This window comes from Miscanthus floridulus, chromosome 14 (assembly GCF_019320115.1).
Source record: "Miscanthus floridulus cultivar M001 chromosome 14, ASM1932011v1, whole genome shotgun sequence".
NCBI classification, from domain to species: domain Eukaryota; kingdom Viridiplantae; phylum Streptophyta; class Magnoliopsida; order Poales; family Poaceae; genus Miscanthus; species Miscanthus floridulus.
In genome coordinates, this window is record NC_089593.1 from 80156036 (window position 1) to 80182216 (window position 26181).

At 41.7% G+C, this 26181-nt stretch overlaps 2 protein-coding genes across 15 annotated transcripts; both read left to right on the plus strand.

The window, feature by feature from the left end:
- Positions 1-1119: 1119 nt before the first annotated feature.
- Positions 1120-7536, plus strand: LOC136505944 (uncharacterized). 14 transcript variants are annotated; one of them, XM_066501072.1, is made up of 9 exons: positions 1120-1695; positions 3027-3258; positions 3340-3412; positions 3496-3609; positions 3978-4094; positions 4766-4881; positions 5004-6474; positions 6785-6873; positions 6995-7536. In XM_066501072.1, the coding sequence occupies exons 2-6, from the start codon at positions 3235-3237 to the stop codon at positions 4813-4815; spliced, it is 378 nt and encodes a 125-aa protein (XP_066357169.1). In that variant the 5' UTR covers positions 1120-1695; positions 3027-3234; the 3' UTR covers positions 4816-4881; positions 5004-6474; positions 6785-6873; positions 6995-7536. The 14 variants fall into 14 exon arrangements, 8 of the variants coding, with proteins under 8 accessions (XP_066357169.1, XP_066357170.1, XP_066357171.1 ...); XM_066501073.1 differs by having other exon boundaries at positions 4766-4820; XM_066501074.1 differs by having other exon boundaries at positions 4766-4820; positions 5615-6474.
- Positions 7537-21293: 13757 nt separating this feature from the next.
- LOC136505200 (cell division protein FtsZ homolog 2-2, chloroplastic-like) lies at positions 21294-24512 on the plus strand. Its single transcript, XM_066500334.1, has 7 exons — positions 21294-21855; positions 22343-22427; positions 22535-22576; positions 22810-22900; positions 23456-23580; positions 24004-24069; positions 24147-24512. The coding sequence occupies exons 1-7, from the start codon at positions 21689-21691 to the stop codon at positions 24321-24323; spliced, it is 753 nt and encodes a 250-aa protein (XP_066356431.1). The 5' UTR covers positions 21294-21688; the 3' UTR covers positions 24324-24512.
- The last annotated feature ends 1669 nt before the right edge of the window (positions 24513-26181 follow it).

Consider the following 26181-nt stretch of genomic DNA (forward strand, 5'->3'; position numbering starts at 1 on the left):
GAAGGCATTAGATTAGGCGGTTCTGCCACAGTGCTCGACGAGATCTAAAACTTTATAGTCGATAAAAGTTTTGTTTGAGGTCATTTATTGTTCTAAATATATAAATTAAGTCTCAGATTTTGAATATCAAATTTTTGAATTTTTCAATTGACCTTTGATGGAGAAATATCCTATATGAAAGTTGTACTGCTCGATAAGATCTAAAACTTTATAGTTGAAAGTTTTCTTATTTAAGATTATTTACGAGTCAAAATATTGATTACAAGATTAGTACATATTAGTATAAATAGACAACATTGTAAAATTAGTCAAGTGATTGTGTGCTGTAGTGGTAAGGGATGGAGCACACGCAGCAAGAGATTGCGAGTTCAAATTCTAGTGGATGCACTGTATCAAAATGTGGCAAAATTAAATTTTGCTGGTTGGTTGGGCCTCTAGCCGCACTAAACTTTTTCTTATTTTTATGGCTTCTAAATGATTTTTTTAAAAAAACCTAGAAATTATTTTTAGAAACGGTTGACTTAAATCAACCGCGTCTTAAATCGATTTTAGTTACGGTTACCTTAAGAGAACCGTCTCTGAAAATCAATTTTTAGTTAAAACCGCCTTTGAAAATCACCTATTTTTATGATCGGTGGCACTATTGCGCTTTTTTAAACCACTTTTGAAAACTGATTTTAACCGCCTCTAAAATTTTTTTTTCTGTACTAGTAGTGATGGTTTGTAGGGGCCAGTCACCCCTGCTCGCCCTGCTAATGGGTTGGGTTTGTTTGGGTTAACACTACACCACGACACACATTTGCCTATACTTATCTGTTGGCAAATGATTGGTTTTAACAATACACTATGTGTTGGTAATTGTACAACCTTTTTAAAGTCATGTAAACTGTCGGCAATGATGTTGTATAGCTACAGGTTAACTGTCGGCATTTCTCTTAGGACAATGAAACTGTCGGCAAATGTTTTGAGACAGAATAAGTGTCGGCGTTTCCTAAACAAGCCAACTATCTAAGTGTCGGCGAAAGGATATATGGTCTTGCCTAGATTCTGGTTTTAGATCTTTTCACCGTATGCACGCGCGGAGTCATAGCCTTTTGGGACGGAGTCTTTAGCCTTAGCCCCCGCAGAGGAAACCCAATCCAACCCTGCTCTCTCTCTGCCGTCCCTCGTGTGCCGCCGCCTCCCACGCCAGCGTCCGCCGCCGCCTCCCACGCCAGTGCTAGCGCCCGTGGCCGCCGCCTCCCATGCCAGTGCACGCCGTCTCTGCCTCCCACGCTAGCTCCCGCCGTCGCCGCCCTGCACAGCACCGCCACCCGCCGGAACCCTAACCACGCTAGCCCCTACCGGCTGCCCCCACGCCAACCCCTTGTGCACTGGTGAAGAAAGCTGCATTCATGGCCATGGGTATGCCGGCGCTCCTCTCTGCTACGCCGCCAGTCCGCCTCAGTCCGGCCTCCACAGTCGCGTCGCGCCGCCGCTCCTGTCCGCGCGAGTCGCGACCGGCTTCCACTTTCTCCTCTTCCTCTCCATGGCGGGCAGCAGACGTGTGAGGGGCTGATGGCCTGACACCGTGACTGAAGCCGGCCGGCTCCCGGCAGGCAGGAAGCCTCGCGCCGCCGCGTGACCGCATCGGCACTGTGGCAGTGCACTAGTGCAGCACCACCGACGCCCCCTGCTTGAGCTTGCACAGCAAAGGTAAGATCTAGGGTCTGTTTGCTCAATTTCGATGAATGCCAATGCCTTATTATTGCACTGCAATCTGCAATATTTTATATTGCAGTAGCATGGTATGGTTAGTGAGATTTCTAGCCTTCGCGTTTCTGGATCCGCCAACTGAGCCAAGGCATGGCACACGCTGTGAAAATAGAATTACCACCAAATTGGTTGGCTTGCTCCAATGACTGATGAATATACACTAAACATGAGCAAGAAGTAGCTGAAAAGTTATTATTTCCCCAAAATCATATACACACTTCGGCTTATATCAGGAATGTAAAGTATACACCATAAAGTTTGAAGCATTGGAATAGACTGCCGCCTAAGCATTTTTGTGAACAATGCAGTATCACGGCTGCAGACTTGATGTGCCTACCACCCATTTTGCCTTTTATTAGCTCACTATTGCAGCAAATAAATGCTGCAGGTTTCCTTTTTGTTCTTTTTCTGGGACAGGTTTCCCTCTGTTCCGATTCAAGGGCAGCAATTTGACCAGAAAAACAGAAGCTGTCCGAAAGTTCTTCAAAATGTCACCTGAGAACTACTAATACTACTTAACAAAAGCACTTCACGACAATGCCTAATACCTTTTCTTCATATATACTTCAGCAGAGTTCTTCGCATGTGTGAGCACAGGGTCTTTGTATCTTTTTACAAGGCTGCAACGAGTGAACGTGTACACTGTCACAATTTCTCCTAAATGTTTCCATTCGATGTGTATGACCAGTACTCTTTGACGAGCTCACGGAAAAGAGATCCTTCGGTTTCGATGAGCTTCGTAGGTTTGTCATACTCCACTACTTTCCCTGGAAGTAAGTTGGACATCAGATTAACATGAACTTTGCATGTAAATGCTGCAATTCTATCTGGAGACAGACTTTCACAATCTAACAAAACTAAAACAGAAAATAGTACGATGAAATGCCAAGATAGTTCAGTTCTGCTTTATTGTTGAGGTCTAGCACAAGTTGGCAAAGTTGGCATGCATAAATCACCGCGAAAAGGTAGTAGTAAAAAAAGTATATGTATAAGAAAAAGTGTTCTCTCATATCAACAATAATATATCGTTTTAGGTCTTTCAAAAAAACATTATATTGTTTTAGGTATAATATATCCCCAGATTCCAGATCTAGTTGTGCTGATTCATTAATCTGTAACTAATGAGTACTGCTGTATCTCTAGCAAGTTCAAGAAGAAAACATACCGTCACTCGTTGCAAGTACCATATCACAGTCCATAACAGTGGGTATACGGTGTGCGACAGTGATAACAGTGGAATCTCTAAATTCTGTCCTGATTGTTTTCTGAAGGATAGCATCAGTAGCATTGTCTATAGATGCTGTGGCCTACCGGCTGCCCCCACGCCAACCCCTTCTGCACTGGTGAAGAAAGCTGCATTCGTGGCCAGTGGCCGCCCACCGAGGAGGGGCGCATGGATCCGCCTCGCCCACGCCGATCCAGGACGATCGCACCAACGCCCGCGCCTCCGAGATCTTCGCGGCCCACCGCGCTGCTTGGATGGATGCCGACCATCGCCTCCAGGTCAACACCTTTTTTGCTCATTCTTGAGTCTCTTGCCCCACCGTCTCTTGCCTTCACGATCTCCTCCTTTTTTGCTTGCAGGTCTGCAGACATGAACAGTCGGGGGAAGGAGAGCAGCGGATGTCCCGCATTGGCTCTGTTTCCACTCTTGCTGGTACTTGCATCTTCATTCTTTAATGTCCTTCCCAATTTTCCGGGTCATCCAAATATGGTCTTCAAAGTTTATATATGTTTCAGATTATAGTAGATGCTGTCAGGATCACATACCCCCCTCTTACAGTTGCAATTTCGAAGGGTCTATGAATATTCCTGCACTTGAAGTTGGAGTAAGCTTAGTCCACAACATGCCAGGTTGCTTACCTCCCCTTATTTTCCCCCCAAACATATGCTTTTATATCCTCAGCTTTGATATGTCAACTATGTTTTTTCCTACCTCTGTAAAAACATGTTTCTCTGTTTCCCAAATTGAGTCAGCAAACATATCCTAAGTCACCTCTTCCTCTCATCATATAGATGCCTGTTAAAAATGTTGCATGGTCAAAAAGAGATTGTGTATAAATTGTGGATACTAATTCAGGCATGAAATATCTACGTACATGTGCCTGCCGGTGACCATGGCCGTGGCCACAGACCATAGGAGCAACAATTTCTTTACACAATGAAAGATGCTATCATCTATTGTTTCGCTTATAAATATATTTACTTCTATTCTGTTACAGGTTTGACAGAGCCACACTCAGTATTTGTTCAAGTATTTGTTCCCTCTCATGTAGGTTGTATGGTCCTACCCCTGCTGACACAGCAGCAATGGTCAACATGGCGATGCTCATACTTCTGTACGTAAAAGCCAATTTGTTGATACAAATGCAGTTGACCATGTGTTTATTTTAGCTCAATCAGAATCAGCCATATACAGGCAAAATTGTTGTCATACTTTTCTGACATGAAACACATCTATCTTTTTTTCCTCCAAGATGGCCGTTGCATTGGACCAATTGTTGCAAATGAAGCAGAACCTCTTTTATGTCACAATTCAATTACAAGAAATAATTTATTTTATTTATATTTCGTGCATTGTGGCCTCTGATATGGTCCATGTTGCTGCTCTGTTATGGACCTAGGGAGTTCGGATATCTAATGTGATTTGTGACTTTTTTTGGAACAAATACACGTCTTTGCTCACAGGAAAACGGTGAGACACATTGTATTCCTTTTTCCTGGAATAGAGCATATGAAAACATATAATTCCCTTCTAATCTTAGTTGTACCTACTGCTGTAAGCCCTTGCCTATACCTGTGCAGAGAAAGTAGATCTACAAAATGCATAATTGCATTTCTGAGGCCACAAGGAGATTGTCATAAATACTTTTATGACCAAATGGAATGATACTGATGTTTGCCATATGCTAATCTATATCACTTATTGTTCTGGACTACCTATTTTTATTGTTATTTGCTTCCTAACCATTGTATGGTTGCTAATGCAGTCACTCTGCGTTTTTATCAGATCTCTCGAAGCCAATAAATAAATGCTGCACCAACTGGAGAAGCCTATAAAAAACGTAAGCCTTAAATGTTGCAGGATTCACAAATCAGGAAGCATTGCTCCATTGCTTCCCATAGGTCTGCTCTGTTAGCGTCGCTTTTCGTACTTGGGTTTTAGTCGTGCCTCCTAAAAATAGCAATCTCTTTTATTCCTGCGACTTCTAATTCACATATCATTTTCTTTGTCATGCTCTTTGCAGAAACTTCTATGAATGATAGTGTGCTGTAATACCCTTGCTATGAGTACACTACCTCATTCTAGCGACATCCTTCCTATGAGTTCACTTATAAATCCACCCGTCCTGTATGATGATGTTCATGCAATCATCGTACAGGTACAATCTGTCATTTTGTTTTTTCGAAGTTATGGATAATAGTTTCAATGATTTTTGTCAGCTAATTCAGCACATATTTCATATTTCATGGATAATACTTTTAGGCTCTTTCAACCAGTTGTGCACACCTTTCTTCAGCTGTTGTGTTGTCTGAATCGATTTCAATTTTGCCTACTCAAAGTGCTAACATCCTCATAGCCAAACTGAAAACAATAAACCAGGGTATGCATTGTATATCAAATAAATGTGTAGTTCTTAAGGGACATATGCATTCCTTAATACAATGCAGCTGCAGTGAAGGGAACCATTTGCTTCATTTCGTTTACCTTTTTTTTTGGCTAAACATCACTTCCATATTAACCAATGATGTGTAGTATTTCAAAATATGATAAATGCCTTTTTCTTGGTTATGAGAATAATGGATACCACTCATTTACATTATTCTGAATGTTGCAATTTACTGCCTTCACTGATAGGTATGGAGTTCTCTGGTCTAATTTTCAAAGGGATTCAAATTGTTTAATTCTACATTTCAATTATTTCATCATGTGAATTCAATGCAAATAAACTGATTGCCACAAGTTTGGCGGTGTTTTGATGCAACACTTATTGTGCCTTTGGACCAGTACGACGATAGACAACTCAAGGTTAGTACTCATGCATTGGTCGGCCTAGCAGTATTGCAATATCAATTTGGGGCTTTGGGCTGCTAATTGCAAATCCAAATTTAATGAACCTTGATGCCTTCTGTTAAATGAAAATATGAATTAGGACTAACCTAAAATTCAACGTGGTTCGCCTCATTAACATATCAACTGGATGATATAGATGGAGCTTCCTTGAACAGTTTGACATCATAATGTCTTTTGTCCAATCCAAATTATTAGATCTCTCCTAACTGTGTAAATCTAAAACTTAATGACCCATGCTACCTTCTGCGAAATGAAATTATTAATAAGAGGTAGCTAAAACAAAAAATTGTGACTCATGTTACTATGTTTAATTTATATCCTACTCTCTATATGTGCTTTCAGAACACTTTTGTTGCAATTGTTGCAACTTTCAGCAATAATTTTCCCGTGGTTTCACTTTGTAGCGACCAATCTTGCTCCTATAAATATCGATTGGACATCACTGCTATTATTTCAATCGAACTGTTGTCAACCAGTTGATAAGTGTCCTCATTTGCAACTACACCATACAACTTACCCTTTTTTCAGCCTGCCCCATTGTGCCCGCGGCAACGCGCGGGGTTCCTGCTAGTAATTGCTTATTTTTAGGTGATTCTGGCTCTTCTCCACCAAGGCAATCTGATGTTGACTCTACTAACAGGACGGTATGGCTCTTCAGTTGTTTTGGTTACCTTAAAGCACATCTGTTTATTGATAACAGTTATACTAGCCTTACTCTATTTTACTTGCTGTGGGACTTGGAATGTTCTCCCATGCATGCCTTTCATCATTAGTTTTTTTGGTAAAATATGTTTGTAGAAAGATATATCCTCATGCAAAGATAGGTAGCTGAACATTTAGACAACCAGATATTGGATAGGTCAGTAGAGAATTTGTATGTCTTTTCAGAGAATGCTCGTGTGATGGTCTTGGCTGCAACATAGGCATTCAAATTTTAAGCATGTGTGATTTCAGGAACACCTATGCACTCATTCACTGCAACATTTAAATAGTAGTGGCACATTCAAATATTGGTGGTACAGGAAGGCCATCATAGCTGGAAGGTATTGTTGAAACATACTTGGAGAGTTCGACTTATATGTGATATAACAGTGTGAATTGCATGGCACAAATTTAAAGCATAGAGCATATTGTGCTGATAGTTCAACTTTTTTTCCATGTTAGGTACTTCAGCTATGAGGTGTTGCAAGTATTTTGGGTCGGCAAACCTTTTGTGGAACAAGCAAGCAACTGCTCCAAGTGTTTTGGAGTGGCAGCCCTTCCAGCCATAACCATTTAGCTCAAAGACCGATAGCTAATGCATCAGTCCATAGCATAGTGTTGCTCAAACACTTCTACTTTTGATCTTGTAATAATTTAGTATAAATCTATGTTTGCGAATAACTCATCTATATTTTAGACATGTATTTGGCTATATGCCTGTTACCAGTATGTATAGAAGATTTAATATACTACTCCCTCCATCCCAAATTGTAAGTCATTCCAAGAATCTTGGAGAGTCAAAGCTTCTCAAGTTTGACCAAAATTATAAAAAAAATTACAAAGATTTATGACATCAAATAGGTATACTATAAAAATATAATTAACAAAGAATCTATTGGTACTTAGTTGGTATCATAAATGTTATTATCTTATTATATAAACTTGGTCAAACTTGAGATGCTTTGACTCTCCAAGATTCTTGGAATGACTTACAATTTGGGATGGAGGGAGTAGTATGGAAGATCTAATATATTATTTATACAAAAATCAACTGAATTTGTTCAACGTGATGCCTTCTATATGAGCAAAAGTGGATTTGTCAAATTATTTTTATTGTAATTATATCTATGCAGTTTTGCCGATAGTTTTTTTGGTAGGGTATGGTTTGTAAAATACCTTGGAAATGGTTTGGCCAACATACAAACTGTCAGAAAAGGTCTTAACTGTCAGCGTAGGTCTTAACTATCGGCAAAGGGTTAGCTGTCGGCAAATGTTTCAGCTGTCGGCATAGGTAGACCGTTTGCCTACATATAAAGTGTCGGGGATTCTGTTAACTGTCGGCAAAAGTTTCGCCGACGGCTTCTAGCGCGACTGTTTCTAAACTGTCGGCAAAACTTTTCGCGGGAGGTTATCTGTCGGCAAAGGTGCCCTTTGCCTACAATAGAAAGTGTCGGCAAAAGTATGTTGTGTTATAGTGTAAATGGGGTGGGTTCTCATTTAGCTTTAATTTCAAAGGGTTCGAATGGGTGGTGTGGGGTGGGTTTAAGAGACATGTGGGGTGGGATGGGGAGGTTACGGTTGAAAGCTTGTACTTAGAATGGGTGGAAACCCGTGGGTTCGATGCCTCAAACACCCCACGATGCTCGCGAGTGTGTTACCGGAAACACCAGACACTATGTAAAAAACTGTAATATCCGCCAGAGTTTACAGACGCGCATTGTCGGCTGGGTCAACACGTGTCTGTAATATGTTGGCGGAGTCAACACGTGTCTGTGATAACTTATTACTACAGACGCGTTCTAAGAAAGCACGTCTGTGATTTGAGATATTTTACGATAGACGTGTTCCTAAACATGCGTCGCACGAAACGAGTTCCCGGACCCAAAAAAATCATCCAAACCCTTGTACTTCACAACTCAAGTCTGGGCTTTCTTCATCCATAAATTGGGCTATACACGAAGCAGATGTGGCAATGGAACAAGTATCAGTACTGAATTCTTTTTAGAAGCCTAGTTGCACTGGTGATTGTTACTAATCATAGGTTAAGCCATTTCTGTTTCTAACAATGGCAAACTACACTGATTTGAACATAACTACACTGATTTACAGTATGTATTTGTCAAGGAATGCTCTAGAGTTCAGCCGTCCTGCAGACTGCTCTGCTTTCAGTTCAACTGTGAATTTTCCTAAAATTTCAGTTACGTGAACTGTGAATTTCCTAAAATTTCAGTTGTGTGAGTGTCAATTTGAACCCATATATGCTGTTAGTGTGAACTCTCCCTTTGGTGGGATAGTGTGAAAATGAATCATAGTCTGTACTATAATTTCTTGTGCTATATTTCCAGGTGTTGGAGATGTCATCACAGATGGAGATCTATATGCTGTAAATTCTTATGACATTGAGTTCCATCTATGGCTTCATTCTGAAGCCTAGTAGCTGTCTAATATGTAGATGCATGCTGTTGACCCGTGTTTACATCATCATGATTGCTATCCTGTCATGTTTATAGTTTGTCCTGACTATATTAGTTACATTGATAGTTATCCTGTGTTGCATCTAGAGCTAGATGATAACAGTGATCCTACCTTGGATGTAGTTACATTGATAGTTATCAATATTTTTGTGCACTAGCTAGGCTAACTCCCCTTTGAAAGTTTTTCTCCCTTTCTATTGAGACAAAGTCCCAGCTATTAACTGTGAAATGTCAATATATTGAGTCAACCTATTAACTGTGAACTGTCACCAGAGTCAACCTATTAACTGTGAATTGAGCTACTGAATTGAGCAGAACAAGAATCAATGTGCTTAATTTTGAGAATAAGAGCTAGATCATTTAGTACTTATCTCCACTTAAATGTGAATGAAAACCTGTAGAACATGCTAAGCTACATTCAGTACTTTGGTTCTATATAGAGAAAGCTTGTGCTTAATACTTTTTTGTGAGATGGATACTGAAAACTATTCCTTTTGAGAATACAAGCTTCCGTATCTCTTACTGAATGCTGTTTTTATTTTTCTAGGGGAAGGAAGTAGACCTTGCAAAGTTGCAGTTGGAAAAAGAGAAGCTGGAAAAAAGGCAGCAAGAAGGTAGGAACTTGTCCCAATCTTCTAAAAGCTGTATGTGCTGGTCTGTTTAATTGCCTCTGCCAAGTTTCTCCAGTTCAACTTTGCCTTAGTATTCATGAAGATCTCTCACTAGTACTCTTTTTTTTTAAAAAAAATGGGAGAGTTGCTTGTTGGTGAAACTGCTATGCTACTCAATTTGCCAAAGTTTGCATTATATCTCTTGCTTCCCAAAGAAAATGATAGAAGTAGATATTTTAGTTTTGATGTGGTAATTTTTTTCCTATTTTGCTGCAGGCTACCCTCTTGCTAGGGAATTTAATTATCTGGTATATATGTCCTAATATATGATTGGCATCGAGCATGAGCATGAGGCATGACCATGGGGTTTTGTGGCAGTCGTTAAGTTCAGTTGTTAACTGAATTTGAACTGAACTTAACTGAATTTCTCATCATATGTAGGACACAGGCAAGGATGAGGTCATAGCATGTTTGGGATTATAAAAGATGTTGGTTTAATTCCACAGGTGCTGTTCCTTCTCACTAAATGCTGTTTTTTATGGTAATGCTTAGTCAACTGTATGTTATGCATGTCTGTGCTAACATACAGTGCAGACGCGTGTTGGCGAAGCGTGTCTGTGCTAAGGGGCCACCACAAACACGTGTTGGCTAAGCGCATCTGTGATAAGGGACCATCACAGACGCTTGTTGGCTATACACATCACAGACGCATGTTCGTGTATCACGGACACTTGTTGGTAACGCGCGTCTGCACTATAAGCTTATTTATTACAGACGCGTTATTAGAGACGCGCCGAAGCACGTCTATGACGCCTCTAAAGGCGCGTCTATGATGTGTTTTTTACATAGTCTCTTACATAGTTTATACGAGGAGACGATGAGCCACAGAAGAGCTCCATAAAAATGGCCATCGTCCCAGCAGCTACCTCATACCTGCTTGTAGAATAATCCGTGAGGCCGTTGGTGAATAACTCCAACACACTAAGGATGAAGAACTGCAGTGCAAGCTAGAAAATGGACAGCTGCCCGTCGCCATCTCCTCCTGGTGCTCTTCGCGCTTGTTATACTCACTTGTGCTCACATGAGATATTCTTTCCCCTCATGTTATACTCATCCAATTTTGATATAAGTGTCTGGGATCCTAAACGATATCAAATGAAAAAGTTATCAACTATGAAGATGTATAAATTTTCGAGATCTACAACTTTTGTTTTTGGTCATTTCTCCATCAGAAGTCGTTTTAAAATTTTGAATATCAAATGTGAAACCTAATTTTCAATAGGTAGATGATTTTAAATGAAAAAGTTCTCAACTACAATGTTCTATAACTTTTTTAGACCCATAACTTTTGTTTTGGTGGTTTCTCCATCCAAGGTCATTTGAAAAATTCAAATTTCAAATGTGAGAACTTCAAACATAATTTTTCATGGATAAATGATTTCAAATAAAAAAGTTGCCAACTACAAAGTTCTATGACTTTTCGAGATGTACAACTTTTGTTTTGTTCATGTCTCCATCCGAGGTCATTTAAAAAAAATCCAATTCTTAATATGTAATTCTAATGTTCGGCGTCCATTTGTAGGGGCGGCTCTCGATCTAGCCGCCTCTATAAATCAATTTGTAGGGACGGTAGGATCTAGAGCCACCCCCTATAAATAGGGTCATTTGTAGAGTCGGCTGAAAATACCAGCCGCCCCTACAAATGCATTTCTAGAAGTGTTTTGGGAACCATTTTTAAAAGCGGTTTTAGATTGAGCCACTCTAAAAAAGAGGCGTTGCTACAAATGCTTTTTGTAGTAGTGGGTAGGTATGGTGAATTCCATTCGGCTTGTTATGTATGCTGATTTATGAATGCACATTAACGAGAGATGGTGCTTGAAGGCATTCGATTCACTAAATAGTGTTTCCTTGTAGAAGAGGAAAAAATGGTTTCCTCAATCATTGGATCATGAGATGTAGCCAGATGAATGACGATGAGAAAGACGGCATGTTCTGATTAATCTGGGTAATTGTGGCAAAGGAAACCAGATTGAGTAGTGAGGCTGGTCCAGATGATCCAAGGGGCTGCTTATTATACCTATAAAGATATAAGCGCTTGGTAAATGTCCCCTCCAACTACCATATTTGTTAGTCTGTTTCCACTGTGCATCGCGCCTGCTGTGCCGTTTTATTGTGGCTCTCCACCATCCCGCCCAGTTTTCTCCACTGGCCGCAGTTGCCGGCACCATGCCGTGCCTCGCTGCCTCCTAGTTGGCTTGGTTTTCGCTAGCTACAGCCAGTTGATAGGCTTCTGGTGGTAGCTGGGTGCAGCATGGCATCTGCTGGTTTGATTTTTATCAACCAAATATTGCAAACTATTTGGTAAAAGGCAAAAAATTAGCACCCTATTCAATTTATGCATTGGTACAATCTATAATTTGGCATATGTTTATAAGGAGCTCATGGAGATGCTTTTCGGAGCGCTCTTTATCAAAATATGTTAATTTCCTTAGTTTATCAGATCTGCCAATCGAGACACGTTTCAGCGCCTATTCCTAATAAAACAAATAGCAAATTGTTATGAGTGACAAAGACTTCAATGTAACTGGCATTTTTTGAGCACTCATAACAAAATTAATGACCTGACTACTGGCAACACTTGAAGATGGCAATTGTAACTCAGGTTAAATAGTTTCATGAATTAATTAGCTCAGAAACTTTACTCATGCTCCAAATTGATATTATAATATCAAACTTGGACTTTAGAGTGTTGAAGTGAAATACAATGGTCACATAACTCCTTATTATTCAGTTACACTCTGTTAGATGAAAAGTAACAAGGATTAAATCTATACATAAGCATTGATAAACAGTACCAGATATTGTATATAAACATTCCCTTGTCATACTTTACAAGCCGGCCAAGCCATCTCTAAGCTGATCTGCAATTGACCTCTCCGAAGGGATGGGACTCCTCCCCTAGGCGACAATTGCGAGGTGCATACCCTAATGGTAGCAATGGCGGCAAATGGCAGTGGTGCCTATTGTTTTAGTACCAAGGAAGATTTCTATACCGGCACCCCTGTGATGTGACATCTGATTTTCAACTTCAGAATATATTGTTCCTCGCTAGTGTCATAGTGTCATCTTGTTCCTCAGTGTCATAGGTTAGTCCTGGATTAACAGCTTGGGATGAAGGGCTAACAGGTCCAGCATCTATACTAAAATGACCGGCTGGAATTAAATTTTCGTATGGGATCGGCTTCTTCCTGTCATCTACCACATAAGTTGTTGTCTTGATTGCCATAGGTGACCAGTCCATGTGATGCATTTTATAGAAGTTCTAGTTAGAAGGTTTGTATACAAGATTTGAAGAATCATTTCCGTGCCAATGAACTAGTAGTTAGTTCAGTATCTTTGAGATATATTTTTTAATATTTATGGTTACAGATACAATTGGAGCTTCTTCTGATTGCGTATCTTCTACATAGTTTGGTCATTTACGAATAGAGATATACATTGTTTCATCTCCATACTTGACACCCTTGATGTATTATAATGTTTCATATATTGAAAAGATATACTAGGATCACGTTCAACTAATATTACAATGGCTAGTAAAATGATCATTTTTATTTTGTTTATGCTTAGAAGTAATCTAAAAATTTATGACAATTAGCAAGTTTATTGTTTAGGTTTGTTCCATGACTACGTTCAACATCACTATTATCATTTATAACATACATTTGAATCTTGCCTGTTGAAAAGTCTTGTGAGTTATTACAATAATATATATTACTAGAATATTTTAATAATCATCTAACCAATTAATAATATATATTTATCACCAGAGGATAGCATTTGCTTTTATGACAACTAGAAGCATACCCCTTGCATGGCTGCCGGAATTGCGAATGATTTAGAATGAAATTAGTGTACATGTCATATGAAGGGACAAACTATTGTAAATTAATGTGAGTGATAACGTGGCACACTGATATGAACAATTAATTTTATGTTAGTGGATTGTAATTACATCTGGCTTAGAATATAGAATATACACACACACACACACACAAATAACAAGCAATTACTATCCTGCATCTTTTGTATTGAACACGCTAGCCAATTATTGTAGGCCACTTATAGTTGATTTATATATCCTTCCACCTTCTATCAGTCCATCCATCTTTATATATCTGCACACACTACCACAGAAGGTTAATAGAACTCATCATCCGCTGCATACTAACACTGCGAAGCTGAACGGTGATAGTAAAATAAAATGAGGATTGTCTACATGACAGCTGTTATGTTCTTGGTTCTCGCAATCATGTCTTCTACCTCCCCATCATTGTGCCAAGCTGGGAACTGTAAAGTCTTCTACTTTTACTTATCCTGCATTGACTTTTGTTTGCAAAGAATCTTGCTTGATCTGTATTGTGTTGCATACTTTCATGTTTATAGGCATCGGCTGCAAAAGGACTCCACCACCGGCATCCGATGAGACATGCTATGAGGACCGAAAGTGTTCAGCATCAAGGTGCCACCTGGGTTGCATACACAGGGGCTTCGTGGGCAATGCCAGAGGTGCTTACTGCCGTGGGAACGACTGCTGCTGCAAACATTGATGCACTGTAATGCATCATATCTATGCATTTCATGACAAATCAATAAATCTAGCTGTATCATTTGAGACTATAAATGAAATACTACTAAGGTTCAGCTTATGATAGAGACCTTCTGTGATGCAACATTTAAGTTATAATATGTTGGATCCACTCACTCCGAAATAGGCAATTAGAGGGAGGTGAATGATGGGTAAGCTAGAAACAAATTTTAGAACTCCCGCTTAACACAAAACCTATAATGTCCCTCGTTTTCAGTTCTAGACAGAATAATATTAAAATTGATCTCGAAAAAAAAAAACTCCAATCATTACCACAAAAATGATGTTAGAGGACAATCTCTCTAATTAGCAGAAGTGGATACATCTAGAGACCGCAGGCCGCAGTGACCTCCAACCGAATATCTGCATCTGTTAATCATTTATAGAGGCAGCTGTTCTAAGGCGTCCACCCCTGTTAATCATCCATTCATGGATTAACAGAGGCCGTCCCCGACCTCTGTAAATCAAATAATAGAGGTGGGCATTTTATAATTTTGGCCTCTGAAAATTACTATTAATAGAGGCTGTCATTCTAAGAGTCCACCTCTAAGAATTGATTAATAGAGCTGGACATCTTAAGAGGCACACTTCTACAAAATAGTACATCCAAAAATAATTCTTAACTTTTCCATTGGAACTTGGATAAAGACGAAGTTTATATCGAAATTGTAGCTCTTGACATGATCTACAACTTTGTAGTTGAGAAGTTTTTTATTTGAACCAGATTAGAATCCCTAAATATTGTTTTTATTTGAATCCGGTGAAGGAGATGTCCATGGTCACGCAGCCCCACTGTTGGCAAGCCCGCGGCCAAACCACGCTCCTAGGGCCCATAGCAGAATCATCTGACCCGACAGCCGTCGGTGCCACCTCAAAAGACAAGCAGCCGTCTGAGCCATCTTGCTGTAGCTGGTACCGCCGACTTTGTCTCATGCAGCTGTCGGAGCCACCGCACCGTCCGCTGCCCGCACCACGCCACACCGAGGATGACCTCCCACAGGAGGACGACCTGGCCTCTCCGCCGCTCGCCGCTGCCCACGACGGGTGCTTCCCGGCCGGATCCAAGCAGGTGTCACCAGATCAGGCCGCAAGACGGCCAGATCCAGTTGGAGGAGTGCCGTCGTCGCCTTCACCATCCCAAGGTTCGCGCCCCTTCCTGAGCCTTTGGTCGTTCTTGCCACCCAAGCCACCTGTGCAGGAGAGCGACGTGGGGGCTTCGTCGCTGCTCAATCGCCTCGGGACCCGCACCCGGCTAGTACGTGCTGGATAGATAACACACCCGTTGGAGCGGCGCGCAGCCTAAACATGCATGACAGGACCTGAGACTCTAGATCCGAGGTGCTAGTACGGGTGTCCGGCTGATAGGATGGTGAATTTGCGACCTCGAGGTCATTCGCTAGATGCGGGGGCGGAGGGAACGACAGCTCCCATTCCCGACAGATCCATTTCCCTGGCAGCACAACCCTAGGCGGGCCCTGGCTCTCTAGTCTCTAGTGGTGTGACCCTCACCCGCGAGTGCGAGCTCTTCTCCATCTACATATGGTCAAGTTAGTCAATTAGTAAGAAGATGAGGAAAGGGGATGACAAATAGGTCCCGCGTGTTATTCACTACTATAATAAATTTGAGGGCCCTTATTTGAGGTTTTTTTTGAAGTAGCACACGAAAATAACTGGCCTAGAAAATACGGGCCCCTTAAATTAAAAGTAGGTGCCCTGATTTGAGGGGTCCTACTAGAGTTGCTCTAAAATATGGTTATCAAATATTTTTTCACTTAAGTTCATTTCGTATACAAAATATTTAATATAAGATTACAAAATGTTGATTTACAAAGATACCGTTTTTAGTGGACCCAAAGTTTGTGTTCGTTTGACTTAATTTAGAAAAGTTAAAAAATTGCACGGATCTCAAAGCAGCCATGTAACTAATTAAATATTTTTTTAATTATTTTTCATATGGGCTGCGCATGGACCCATTCCATCCAAGCCCAGCCATGGCATGTCCGATCCAGATCCAAATCTCCTTGTTCCCGTTGGTTTTGATTCTGTGAGGTCTGGCAAGGAGCGGACCAGTTCCTTCAACCGCCGGGAGCGCGCCACTGCCTTCCTTGTTGCTCGTACTGCCACAAGATCATGTGCCGGTTCCTTTCGTTTCCATGAGGTTCGGGGTTCGGCAAGTGCTGTCCGCTTGCCGTTGTGGCGCGCGTCGCCACACGCCGCCGCTCGGAGGCGATGACCACCGGCGCCAAACAGAGCTCAGGTGACGCAGCAAGCCGCAGCTGCACCCGGCTGAACAGGCGTTGTTTGCCGCCATACACTCTAGTACGATGACGGCTGCTGCTGCTGCAACAATGTACTTTGTTGGCGGGACCTTCTTGCCGTGGAAAACACTAATGATCGTGCTGCGCCGTTGCGGTAATATAATGACACTGCCGCCTCCGCCTGCGTCTTGGAAGAGATGAGTCTGGAGAACATTTGGGCTGGGCATGGACTGGGTTTGGAGTTTGGACGGGTCAGTCCCGTAGGTTCCTCGGTTGGAAATAATTAATTAATTAATTAAATATTTAAATAATTATTTTTTTGAAGTGATTTAAATAATTAGTAGATGGACTGCTTTAAGATTTGTGTGTTTTTTTTAAAGAGAAGTATTGGAACAGCTCTCTAAATTTTAATGTACTACTCTTAGTTTTTAGAGGAGGGCCAGATCGCCAACCACCTATGAAATCCATTTCTAAAGACAGCTAATTAATACTCTGAGCTGCCTCTAGAAATACCTCCATCTCTACACAGGTGGCTAAAAAGGTTAGCTGGCTCATAAAATGGTATTTTTAGATGCGGTTTGGTTTGCCAACTGCCTCTAAAAATAGTTCTTATTTATGAAGTCTTATTTACAGTTCGTACATCACCTGTATCTATCCTCTGCCATTATCAATTGGTGCCACACTAGCAAGTGTGATAACCACACAAGTGAATGGACCTGAGCTAGCGACATCATGTCATTTTTGTCTAATATCCCAATGAGCACAATAACACGAGTCTACTAATATGTTGAATTTGCTATATACATTAAGGAGTGGCAACAAATCTAGTTGAGCCTTCTGTATTTATCAATAGGACCTCATTTACCATCCCAAAAAAACACTACCCACGCCAGAGGCCCAAGCTTTCTAGCTACTTTTGTGTACTATAAGCTGATCTGGATACTAACTTTTTAATTTATATGCGATTTTATAAAAGGTAAGTGTCCGTGTGCCATAAGTACATCACTCGAACAATAAATTGGGTATACAATATTTTGCTTCCACTAGAACCCCATATGCTGACATGACATTATTTGTTGGTCGATGGACAACATAATAAATTCTGTCATTATTCTTGTTTCAGGTATGGCATTACCGTCATACATGCTCAAATAAAATGGTAGCCACCTAGTAGCAAACGCATTGCACAGAGAAGGAATTGGAGACGCTAACTAGGACTTAGAAAGTGTTTCTGGAAAGGGTCAGGGATATCCCACCCAAACCATCCAATTTACATGCATTGCACATATATATGATTGACAGGCATCAGGAATAGTGCCATGGAGCGTTTTGTCTACTCGATAAGTGAGTCATAAGCTGCTGCTACTTTGGGTCAAAATCATGCGGACACTTCCACACCCTCGGAGCAGCTGCAGACAGAAATGAGCACATTGGTTAGCAGAACTCGAAATGTCTCCATGGGCCAAGAAGCCCAACCCAAGATATTTTGGGCCAGACCAGAAGAAATATATAGCAAATGGACCCAAGTATTATACTCCAACCTGATCCGATCAAACTGATCTAGTCAATTAGCAGTGGCAGGCTCCGGCAGTAAACACGTTAGCATCATGGGGAAAGCATCATTAACTAAAACCGCTTGTCGTCCTGCGATGTGTGTATTCCACAAGCTATACTGTGTGCCATGTAGTATATTACACATTAGGCCTTGTTTGGATGCACTCATATCCACCTCAATCAACCCGTATTGAGGTGGAAAATTAACTAATTTCCACCTGAATCCACTTCAACATACGTGCATTAAGCTGCATCTGGACAATCCCTTATGTGGGTTGCACGGTTCTTGTGTGTGGTGCCAGTATTGAAGGAGGGGATGAAACGCCTTGTGCACATTTCTTCTCACCAAGAATCCAAGACAGTAATCAAGCACATAGACGAATTCAGAAAATATTATTAGAGGGAGTTTAACATCTATCAATGACAAAAGCCCAACATAAAGGGAACCTATGAATGCCCTGTTCGCTTGGCTGATAAGCTATGACTGAAAGTACTGTTGGCTGATTTGTTGTGAGAGAAAAATACTATTTATTGGCTGAAAAAGTACGGCTTATAAGCCAAGCGAACAGGGCTGAAATGGTTTGCTTGCTAAAGGCGGAAGAAGGCCTAAGTGTACTAAAATATTAGAAACTCAAAAAGAAGCTCTACCGCTCAAGAACATGAACAAATCCTTAAGGTTAGCAAGTTTGGCAGCAGGTGTAACTTAACCCTCGGAAGATATCCCCACACGTTGAATTTTTTTTGGACTTTGATTCTCACCTCCACCACAGGGGAGATATTATTGGGAGACATGTGTTTCGCCCGGCTCTTAAACACAAATGTCAAGACGGTGTGTTCATCACTCTCACAAAATGCACCACCCTCACGGAACCTACATTTTCTTCTAGGGTATATTATTCTGTATTAATCAATTGGAGGATTCCTTATTTTCCCTGCTCCACTCTTGCTCCTTTGCGTTCTCCAGTTAGCCTTGACTAAATCTATCTGCAGATACCTACTCAGGCCGATCCTTTTGAAATCCTTTCATGCTCCAGGCACCACCTTTTGGTGTTCTCATTATATGGATATAATTTTGCTTATGTGTTGGTCCATTTTGTAGGTGCCAAATGACAATGGGAACATTTGGTTGTTAAGCAAGTCCTGCCTACACTTGCTTTGCAAGGCGAGCCAAATTAAAGCATGACCACCTTGTTGAGCTGTTTTTGCTCGCTCGCTTCGGCGAGGAAAAGCTAGAGACTGCGAGCCTCATGGAAATACGACAAGGGGATCAAATATGATTTTTGCTCTGGTTTCTGGCTTAGTGAGAGCTCAGGTGTGAGATTCATAGATGGAACTAAACGTTGCCCAACATTTTTAGAGGAACACAACCATTTGTTAACAGCAGCAAAGGGCTATTTCAAGAAGGAATTTGCTCTAGCTATTAATAGAGCAGAGCAAAGCACCAACCCACTATTTTTTATGGCTATAGGCCTTTGTGTAATCCTTTGCATCTTGTTAGTTTTGTTTTGGTTTTTAAGTTCTGCTTTTTAAAAGTATGGGGGAATCCCGCCTGAGTCATCAAAACAAGGAAAAAGATGTAACCATTGATTTTGTAAACTCCGGTCACGGTTGATAGTAATATCCCTTGGATCTAAAAAAGTTGTTAAAGCAGTTCATTGAATTAACTAAAAATTTTCTTAATTAGTTTCCACCTAAGTCACGCACGGGCCAGGCCCGTCAGAACCCAGCCCATGTCCAGGCCATGCCACATTCGCATCACCGGGGGCACCAGCGACAAGGTTGACCGGTGCTGTGTGTAATTGAGTAACCTCGCTGCAATCTACTAACTTCCTACTAGTACTGCTAAAGGGCCTGTCATCTAGTGGTAGGGCAGTCTAGTGGGATGCTAATGCACCAGGGTTCAAATGGAGAATGGATGTGCTGTCATGCTCGATCTGCTTGCTGGGAATGGTCACCGTCCGTCGTGTCCTTCATAAAAGTGGGCAACGAAGAAAGGGGATCTGGAAGCGAATACTTTGGATTTGGGTCGGGGCTAAACACCTGGTAGGTTTGAACGGGCCAAACCCAGGAAAGAAATAATTGGCTAATATATGGCTTTGAGATCTGTGTAATTTTTTAGAAAGAGGAGTACTGGGTCAAAAGCCACTATTAAAAAAAATAAAAAAAATGATGAAAGCAATCTTTCAACGAGTTACCAAACCAAATTCAGCCTTGTGTATTTTTGTCACTCAGCCTGTGATTATGCCTCACTATCAGCTCTTTCATTGTCACCCCTCAAAACAGTTTGATTTGCAGACCTAGCCCTCGCGCGCCTTCTAGCTATCCTTGTATACTATATGACGATCTGAAGATTAACTTCACTAGTTGTATGGGAATTTTATAAAAGGGAAGTGTTTGAGTGACGTAATAAGCATGCCACTACAAACATTGAATATGACATTAAGTAGCAGTTGGGTGAGAAATATTTTGTGTGCTTGTTTGGAGGGACCACGCGTTTACATACAAGTTCAAATAAAATGGGAGCCTGGAGCAAACAAGTTGCGGAGATGAATAGATTTGCTTGCTAGTGTTTCCGCTAAGGGACGTCCCAGTCCGTCCAATTTGCATGCATTGTATGTACATAGGACTGGTAGGCATCAGGAATAACCCTTGCACCGCCGAGCATTTGCACCAGAGAAACACACACAGAATTTCAATGAGGGAAGCAGTGACTCGAAATTAAGCTTGAGGTAGGAGAACCAAAAAACGTGCTGGAAGGATTATTCACTTTAGCCTTGTCCAGAATTAATAACCTGTTTTGTGGCCCGGTGCTCCGATCGCGACCAATAAGGGCAGGGTGCCAGAAACCTAGGTAACCTGATCGGCCGACATCGTCCTCGATCGTGACATTTCTTGTCTTTGGCTCCGTTTACCGCAACCACTACGTGAAAAACGGTTTATAGCAACGGGACAATTTTTTGTAGGGGCGGTTGGTAATGAAGCCACCCCTACAGTGTCGTGCTCGGGAGCCCAAAGACCAGCCGCCCCTACAAATAGAACAGCAGGGGCGGCTGGTGATACGAGCCGCCCCTACAAATAAATCATATTTGTAGGAGCGGCTCACTCACCAGCCGCCCCTGATGTTACTATTTATAGGGGCGGCTCAATCACCAGCCGCCCCTACAAATCCTCCGATATATAAAATAACATCCAAACGCCTGATCCCACACCGACGCCTCTCCCAGACACCCCTCAGCCACTCCTCTCAGCAGCCGCCTCCCGTCCCCTCCCCTCTCGTCTTCCTCATCTCCCCCACGGGACAGATCCAGCGAAGGATTCGGCGCTCCTCGTTCGTGCGCCCTCATGGTTGTAGATCGGGCCATCTCCTATCGCCGCCGGCTTGCGGAGGCTGCGAGTCGCCATGGCCGGTCTCGGTCGTCTCCGACCAAGTCCCGTTCCTGGGGCCGGCCTCCACTCCATTCCTCGTCAAGTCCAAGCCGGCCTATACCCTCCTGCTGACTGCCCCTGCCCAGCGCATCCTCTCCCCCATCGGCGGTCTTCTCCCAAGTCGTCTAAACCCTAATCCCCAAATCCCCGACATAGACCCCGCGCATCTGCGTTCACCCTCGTGCATGGAGCGGATGCAGTGGCTCGGCATCCTCGACCTCGCGCACACCCTCAGCCAGTCTGCCGCCGCCTCGGGCAGTGGGCGGTGGCGCTGGAAGCCCGTGGAGCCAGGGTCCGTTGACGCGGCCAGGGTGAAGCCCGCGCCGCCGCCGCCCTCGCGGAGGTCGCTCAGGTACGGACCGAATCGTCTTCTTTGCGGTGGTGGATGCGTGTCCTGATTATTACTTTCTTGGGATGCCTGCGGGTTCTTGCCTCCGGAACGCTGGGGTCGCGAGTCTGTGTTATGTGCAAACATCTGTTCTTTTTATTCAGCGCGTCTTGTGTCTTCATGAATCTAGTATAGCGATGATTGATAGTCGTTTATTTTTCGTCATCTGAACGGATCTACCTGCAGTTCCTGTTTGTGGAATGTTTTACTATTCTTTCCACCCCTTTACACCTTAGCTCAACACGTTTCAGTATATGTATCGCTGTCTATTTCATCTCGTGCTTGTATTGTAGTTTCAGTGTGTATGGATCTGAATGGATGTGGCTGTCCTTTCTTTTTTCCCGTAACGATACTGTCATGTCAATAACATGTGCGCAATCTTGTCCTAATGGCAGTATCTCATTGGATCTTAGCAGTAATCTTCTTAAAACCTTTTTTTTTGTTTTTTAAGGTTGAAGGACGTGGAACCAGTAAGCTATTGTGAAACTGAGCCAAAGAAAGAGAAACCGGGGGTCCATTCAGGAATGCTCTTTTTGGTGCTGACATGGTTTTTGTGACAGTAAAATTCTAACTGATAGTTGGCTTCACATGTGAAATCATTAGGCACCGAGTTTTGACAATGCTGTTTTGATCCATACTGCAGGCTGGAATGGGTGGAGGAACTGGAGCATTTGTCATCCCAAATGTAAGCTATTGTCTGCTGTTTCTCCAAATACACCTGTAACTGAAGCATTTAATCTGGCTGATGATATTCTTCGCCAAGGCATTCGTGGCATATCTGATATAATTACGGTAAATATGGTGCTGATATTCAGTTTTAAATCACCAAGTTACACAAGTGAAATTCAAGATATTATGTTTGAGCATTTCAGAGATATTTAATTTACAAAAGGTTAACTACCTCTTCTCCTTTTTCAGGTTCCTGGATTGGTTAATGTTGATTTTGCTGATGTGCGTGCTATCATGCAAAATGCAGGGTCATCTTTGATGGGTATAGGGACTGCTACAGGTATTACATTAGGAATAAACTTTTATTTTATTAGTACCGTATGATCTAACTCCATTCATTCTACAAGCTAGAATTCTGTTTTATTTACCCTGCTTGTTGGCAAAATTTCTGATTCAATAAGGTAGGAGAAGCATTGCTAGAGAAAGAAGTCGGTTGGTATAGTTTGGTGTTGAACAGAGTATGTAAGACTCGTGTAAGAGTACTTCATATCCTATCATAACTTGAATCTTTTAGGTTTGGTATAGCTTCCAAATTTTATTTTCCCTTTGGCATCAACTAAACAGCATTGAATGTTTCCTCCCACTTGCGGTTAGTGTCAGCTAATATGCAAAGTTAATTGCCTGGATATTGCTACTGAAAATTTTCATGAGAACCACTTTGATATTTGCACGAAAATATGTCTATTGATGATACTTGTCATGTTGAGAGCAATGATTTAAGTTTAGGTTGCTTGGCGCTACACTGCAATTTTTGTACTTATATACATGCAAAGGTCATTTATGTCGGTTGAATTATACCTATAAGCTCATGTTTCATGCCACTCAATTTTTTCAGGAAAGTCAAGAGCAAGGGATGCTGCTCTTAATGCCATCCAGTCGCCACTGCTTGATATTGGAATTGAAAGAGCTACGGGCATTGTGTGGAATATCACTGGGGAAACTGACCTGACTTTGTTTGAGGTTTGGTCCAGCCATTTTCTAGTCTTGTCCTCACAGTGTAGATTTGTTTTCTGACTTGAATTTTGTTAACCTGTGTAGTCCCCATCTAGCTAACATGACAAAATTGAGCATGCTTTGCATTTGACTTTGCTTGCCCTTTCATGTTTCAAAAGACTGGAAAAAAATTCATGATCAACTCCTATTATGTTTTATATGCACAGATTAAGAAATCTGATATTTGGCGCTGTCATAGACCCGTCACTGAGTGGGCAAGTAAGTCTTCAGTTTGTTTCAGTATAGTATACCCAATATGCAAAAAACAACTCCTATATCTTGGGATTTCGTGGAAAATGCTCTCAGTTCTGGGAAATGAGAAATGAGATTTACTTCGTCATTTGGGGTTTGTTGGGAAAAATTCTTATTCACATAGTTTTGTCCATGCAGGTGAGCATAACCTTGATAGCTACTGGCTTCAAACGGCAGGATGAACCAGAAGGTCGCGCATCTAAGGTAACTCTTGTCGAACAATTACTAGGGCCCCCTAACTTGGATGTCATACTTGTTCTCACATTTGCTTGCAACCAAAGGGTGGCCAGCAAGGTGAGAATGGCCGACGCCCGTCCTCTGCAGAAGGCAGCATGGTGGAGATCCCAGAGTTCCTTCGACGATTCGACGAAGAGGACCTTCTCGCTTCCCTCGAGTTTGACTGTCCAGCCATGCTCCCTGCTCCTGCCCTGCACCTGTATAATATGCCCCACTCTTAGGTCAGAATTAGATGTTCCCTCGAGTCTGTTTGTTATTATTGTGATTCTTGTACTATAGAAGATGTTTAGAAACTTTTGGTTAAACAATCTTGTTTGGGCCACAATATTATAGTTAAGTTTGCCAGGATACTTGATCATGTATTTTACTCGTTACAGGATGATTTGAGGGAGCACGTGTTGGTAATTTAATTTTTTTTTGGCGGAAAATGATTTGTAGGGGCGGTTGGTACTGTAGCCGCCCCTACAAATCGATTTGTAGGGGGCGGTTGGTACTGTAGCCGCCCCTACAAATCGATTTGTAGGGGCGGCTGGTGTTCCCAGACCATCCCTATAAATCGATTTGTAGGGACGGCTACAGTACTAACCGCCCCTACAAATCGATTTGTAGGGGCGGTCTGGGAACCGCCCCTACAAATCATCGATTTGTAGCCACCCTTTCATAAGGGCGGCTAGCAAAACCGCCCCTACAGATGTTTACCAGCCGCCCCTGGAAATGGTTTTCTACGTAGTGAACAACACCATGGCGGGCTCCTTGAAGAGGCTGAAATGGATTGGCAATATATGTCAGATCGGTGCCCGGTGGGTCTCTTCCGTCGCAAATTAAATCTGGGATATGCCGACATGCATGTCATCTATGTAAACTGCATGCAGAAACAGGTGCACCTTGTTTGGCAGTAAATAGATATTAGTACTTTTTTCAGCTATTATAATTAGATAGCGCTGCTTTGCAATGTAGTGACTGCCCTGATCTTGACCAATTCGATTTGGCAATGCAATTTTCTCATCAGTTCTATTATACATTCCTCGAACTTGATTATAGCGCAAAGAGCTTGTCACATGATTCAGAAACTACATATTCCTATGGCACAGACAGTGCAACCTATTTCTATAATAGAAAAATACACCATTTTCGGACAGGTGTCTGTTTATTAATTGTCTGAACATTTTGGAACGCCTAAAAGATATATTGAACTGAGACGGCTACAAAATGTTCAACTGCAACTTTGGTCCACCAAAAGTTCTGCAAAAACTTAAATATGTGAATTCATGACAAACAGCCACGACATTGTGGCATTTTTTTTTTGATGAAACAGGAGGGGTTGCCCCTACTGAACTTTTATTAACAAACTTGAATGTAAAGGTACAGGTGCTGAGTATGAAACTTATGAAACAAAGAATGTAAAAAAGAAAATCATAAGAATTACACAAAGCCTTCTAGCCATTGACTTAAATATGTGAATTCATGACAAACAGCCACGACATTGTCGCGTTTTGATCAATAGGATGACATGGAACACTAAAATTCTGCTTAACTGCACCTTGCCAATGTAACTTGAAGAATTACCCATGTTTATGAGTTACGTGACAATGAAACCTGGCTATAAATTGGGAACCTCAGCCCGATCAGGTCTGGTGAACGCTGCCGATATCTGTTTATAATTGTAGCTCCAAGTCTGAAAGGTGTGTGCTGAAGCTTGAGTGATATGCTGGAACAACATTGAAAAAGTTTGGTCCTCCTCGTTCGGGAACGAAGTTAACATTTATTGAGCAGTAAGTTTGGATACAGAAATAGAAATAGGAGGCATAGGGAACTGAAATGAAACTTCTATTGCACAGGGACTCCATATCTATATAGTTGGAGCATGCAGGTTACACTCTACCAGCCGGTCCCGATGGATGTGTAGAGGGAGTGTCACAATGGTGTCAGGATACTCCAGTCAATGATGTAGAAAAATCGCCCAGTGCCATAGAATTGGTATGGTTTCCTTAAATGCCACTAAAATGGTTCAATTTTCCTTCGAAGTCATTACTTCCAAATATATCCCTTCATTGCCACAACCGTTACATTATGTTTTTT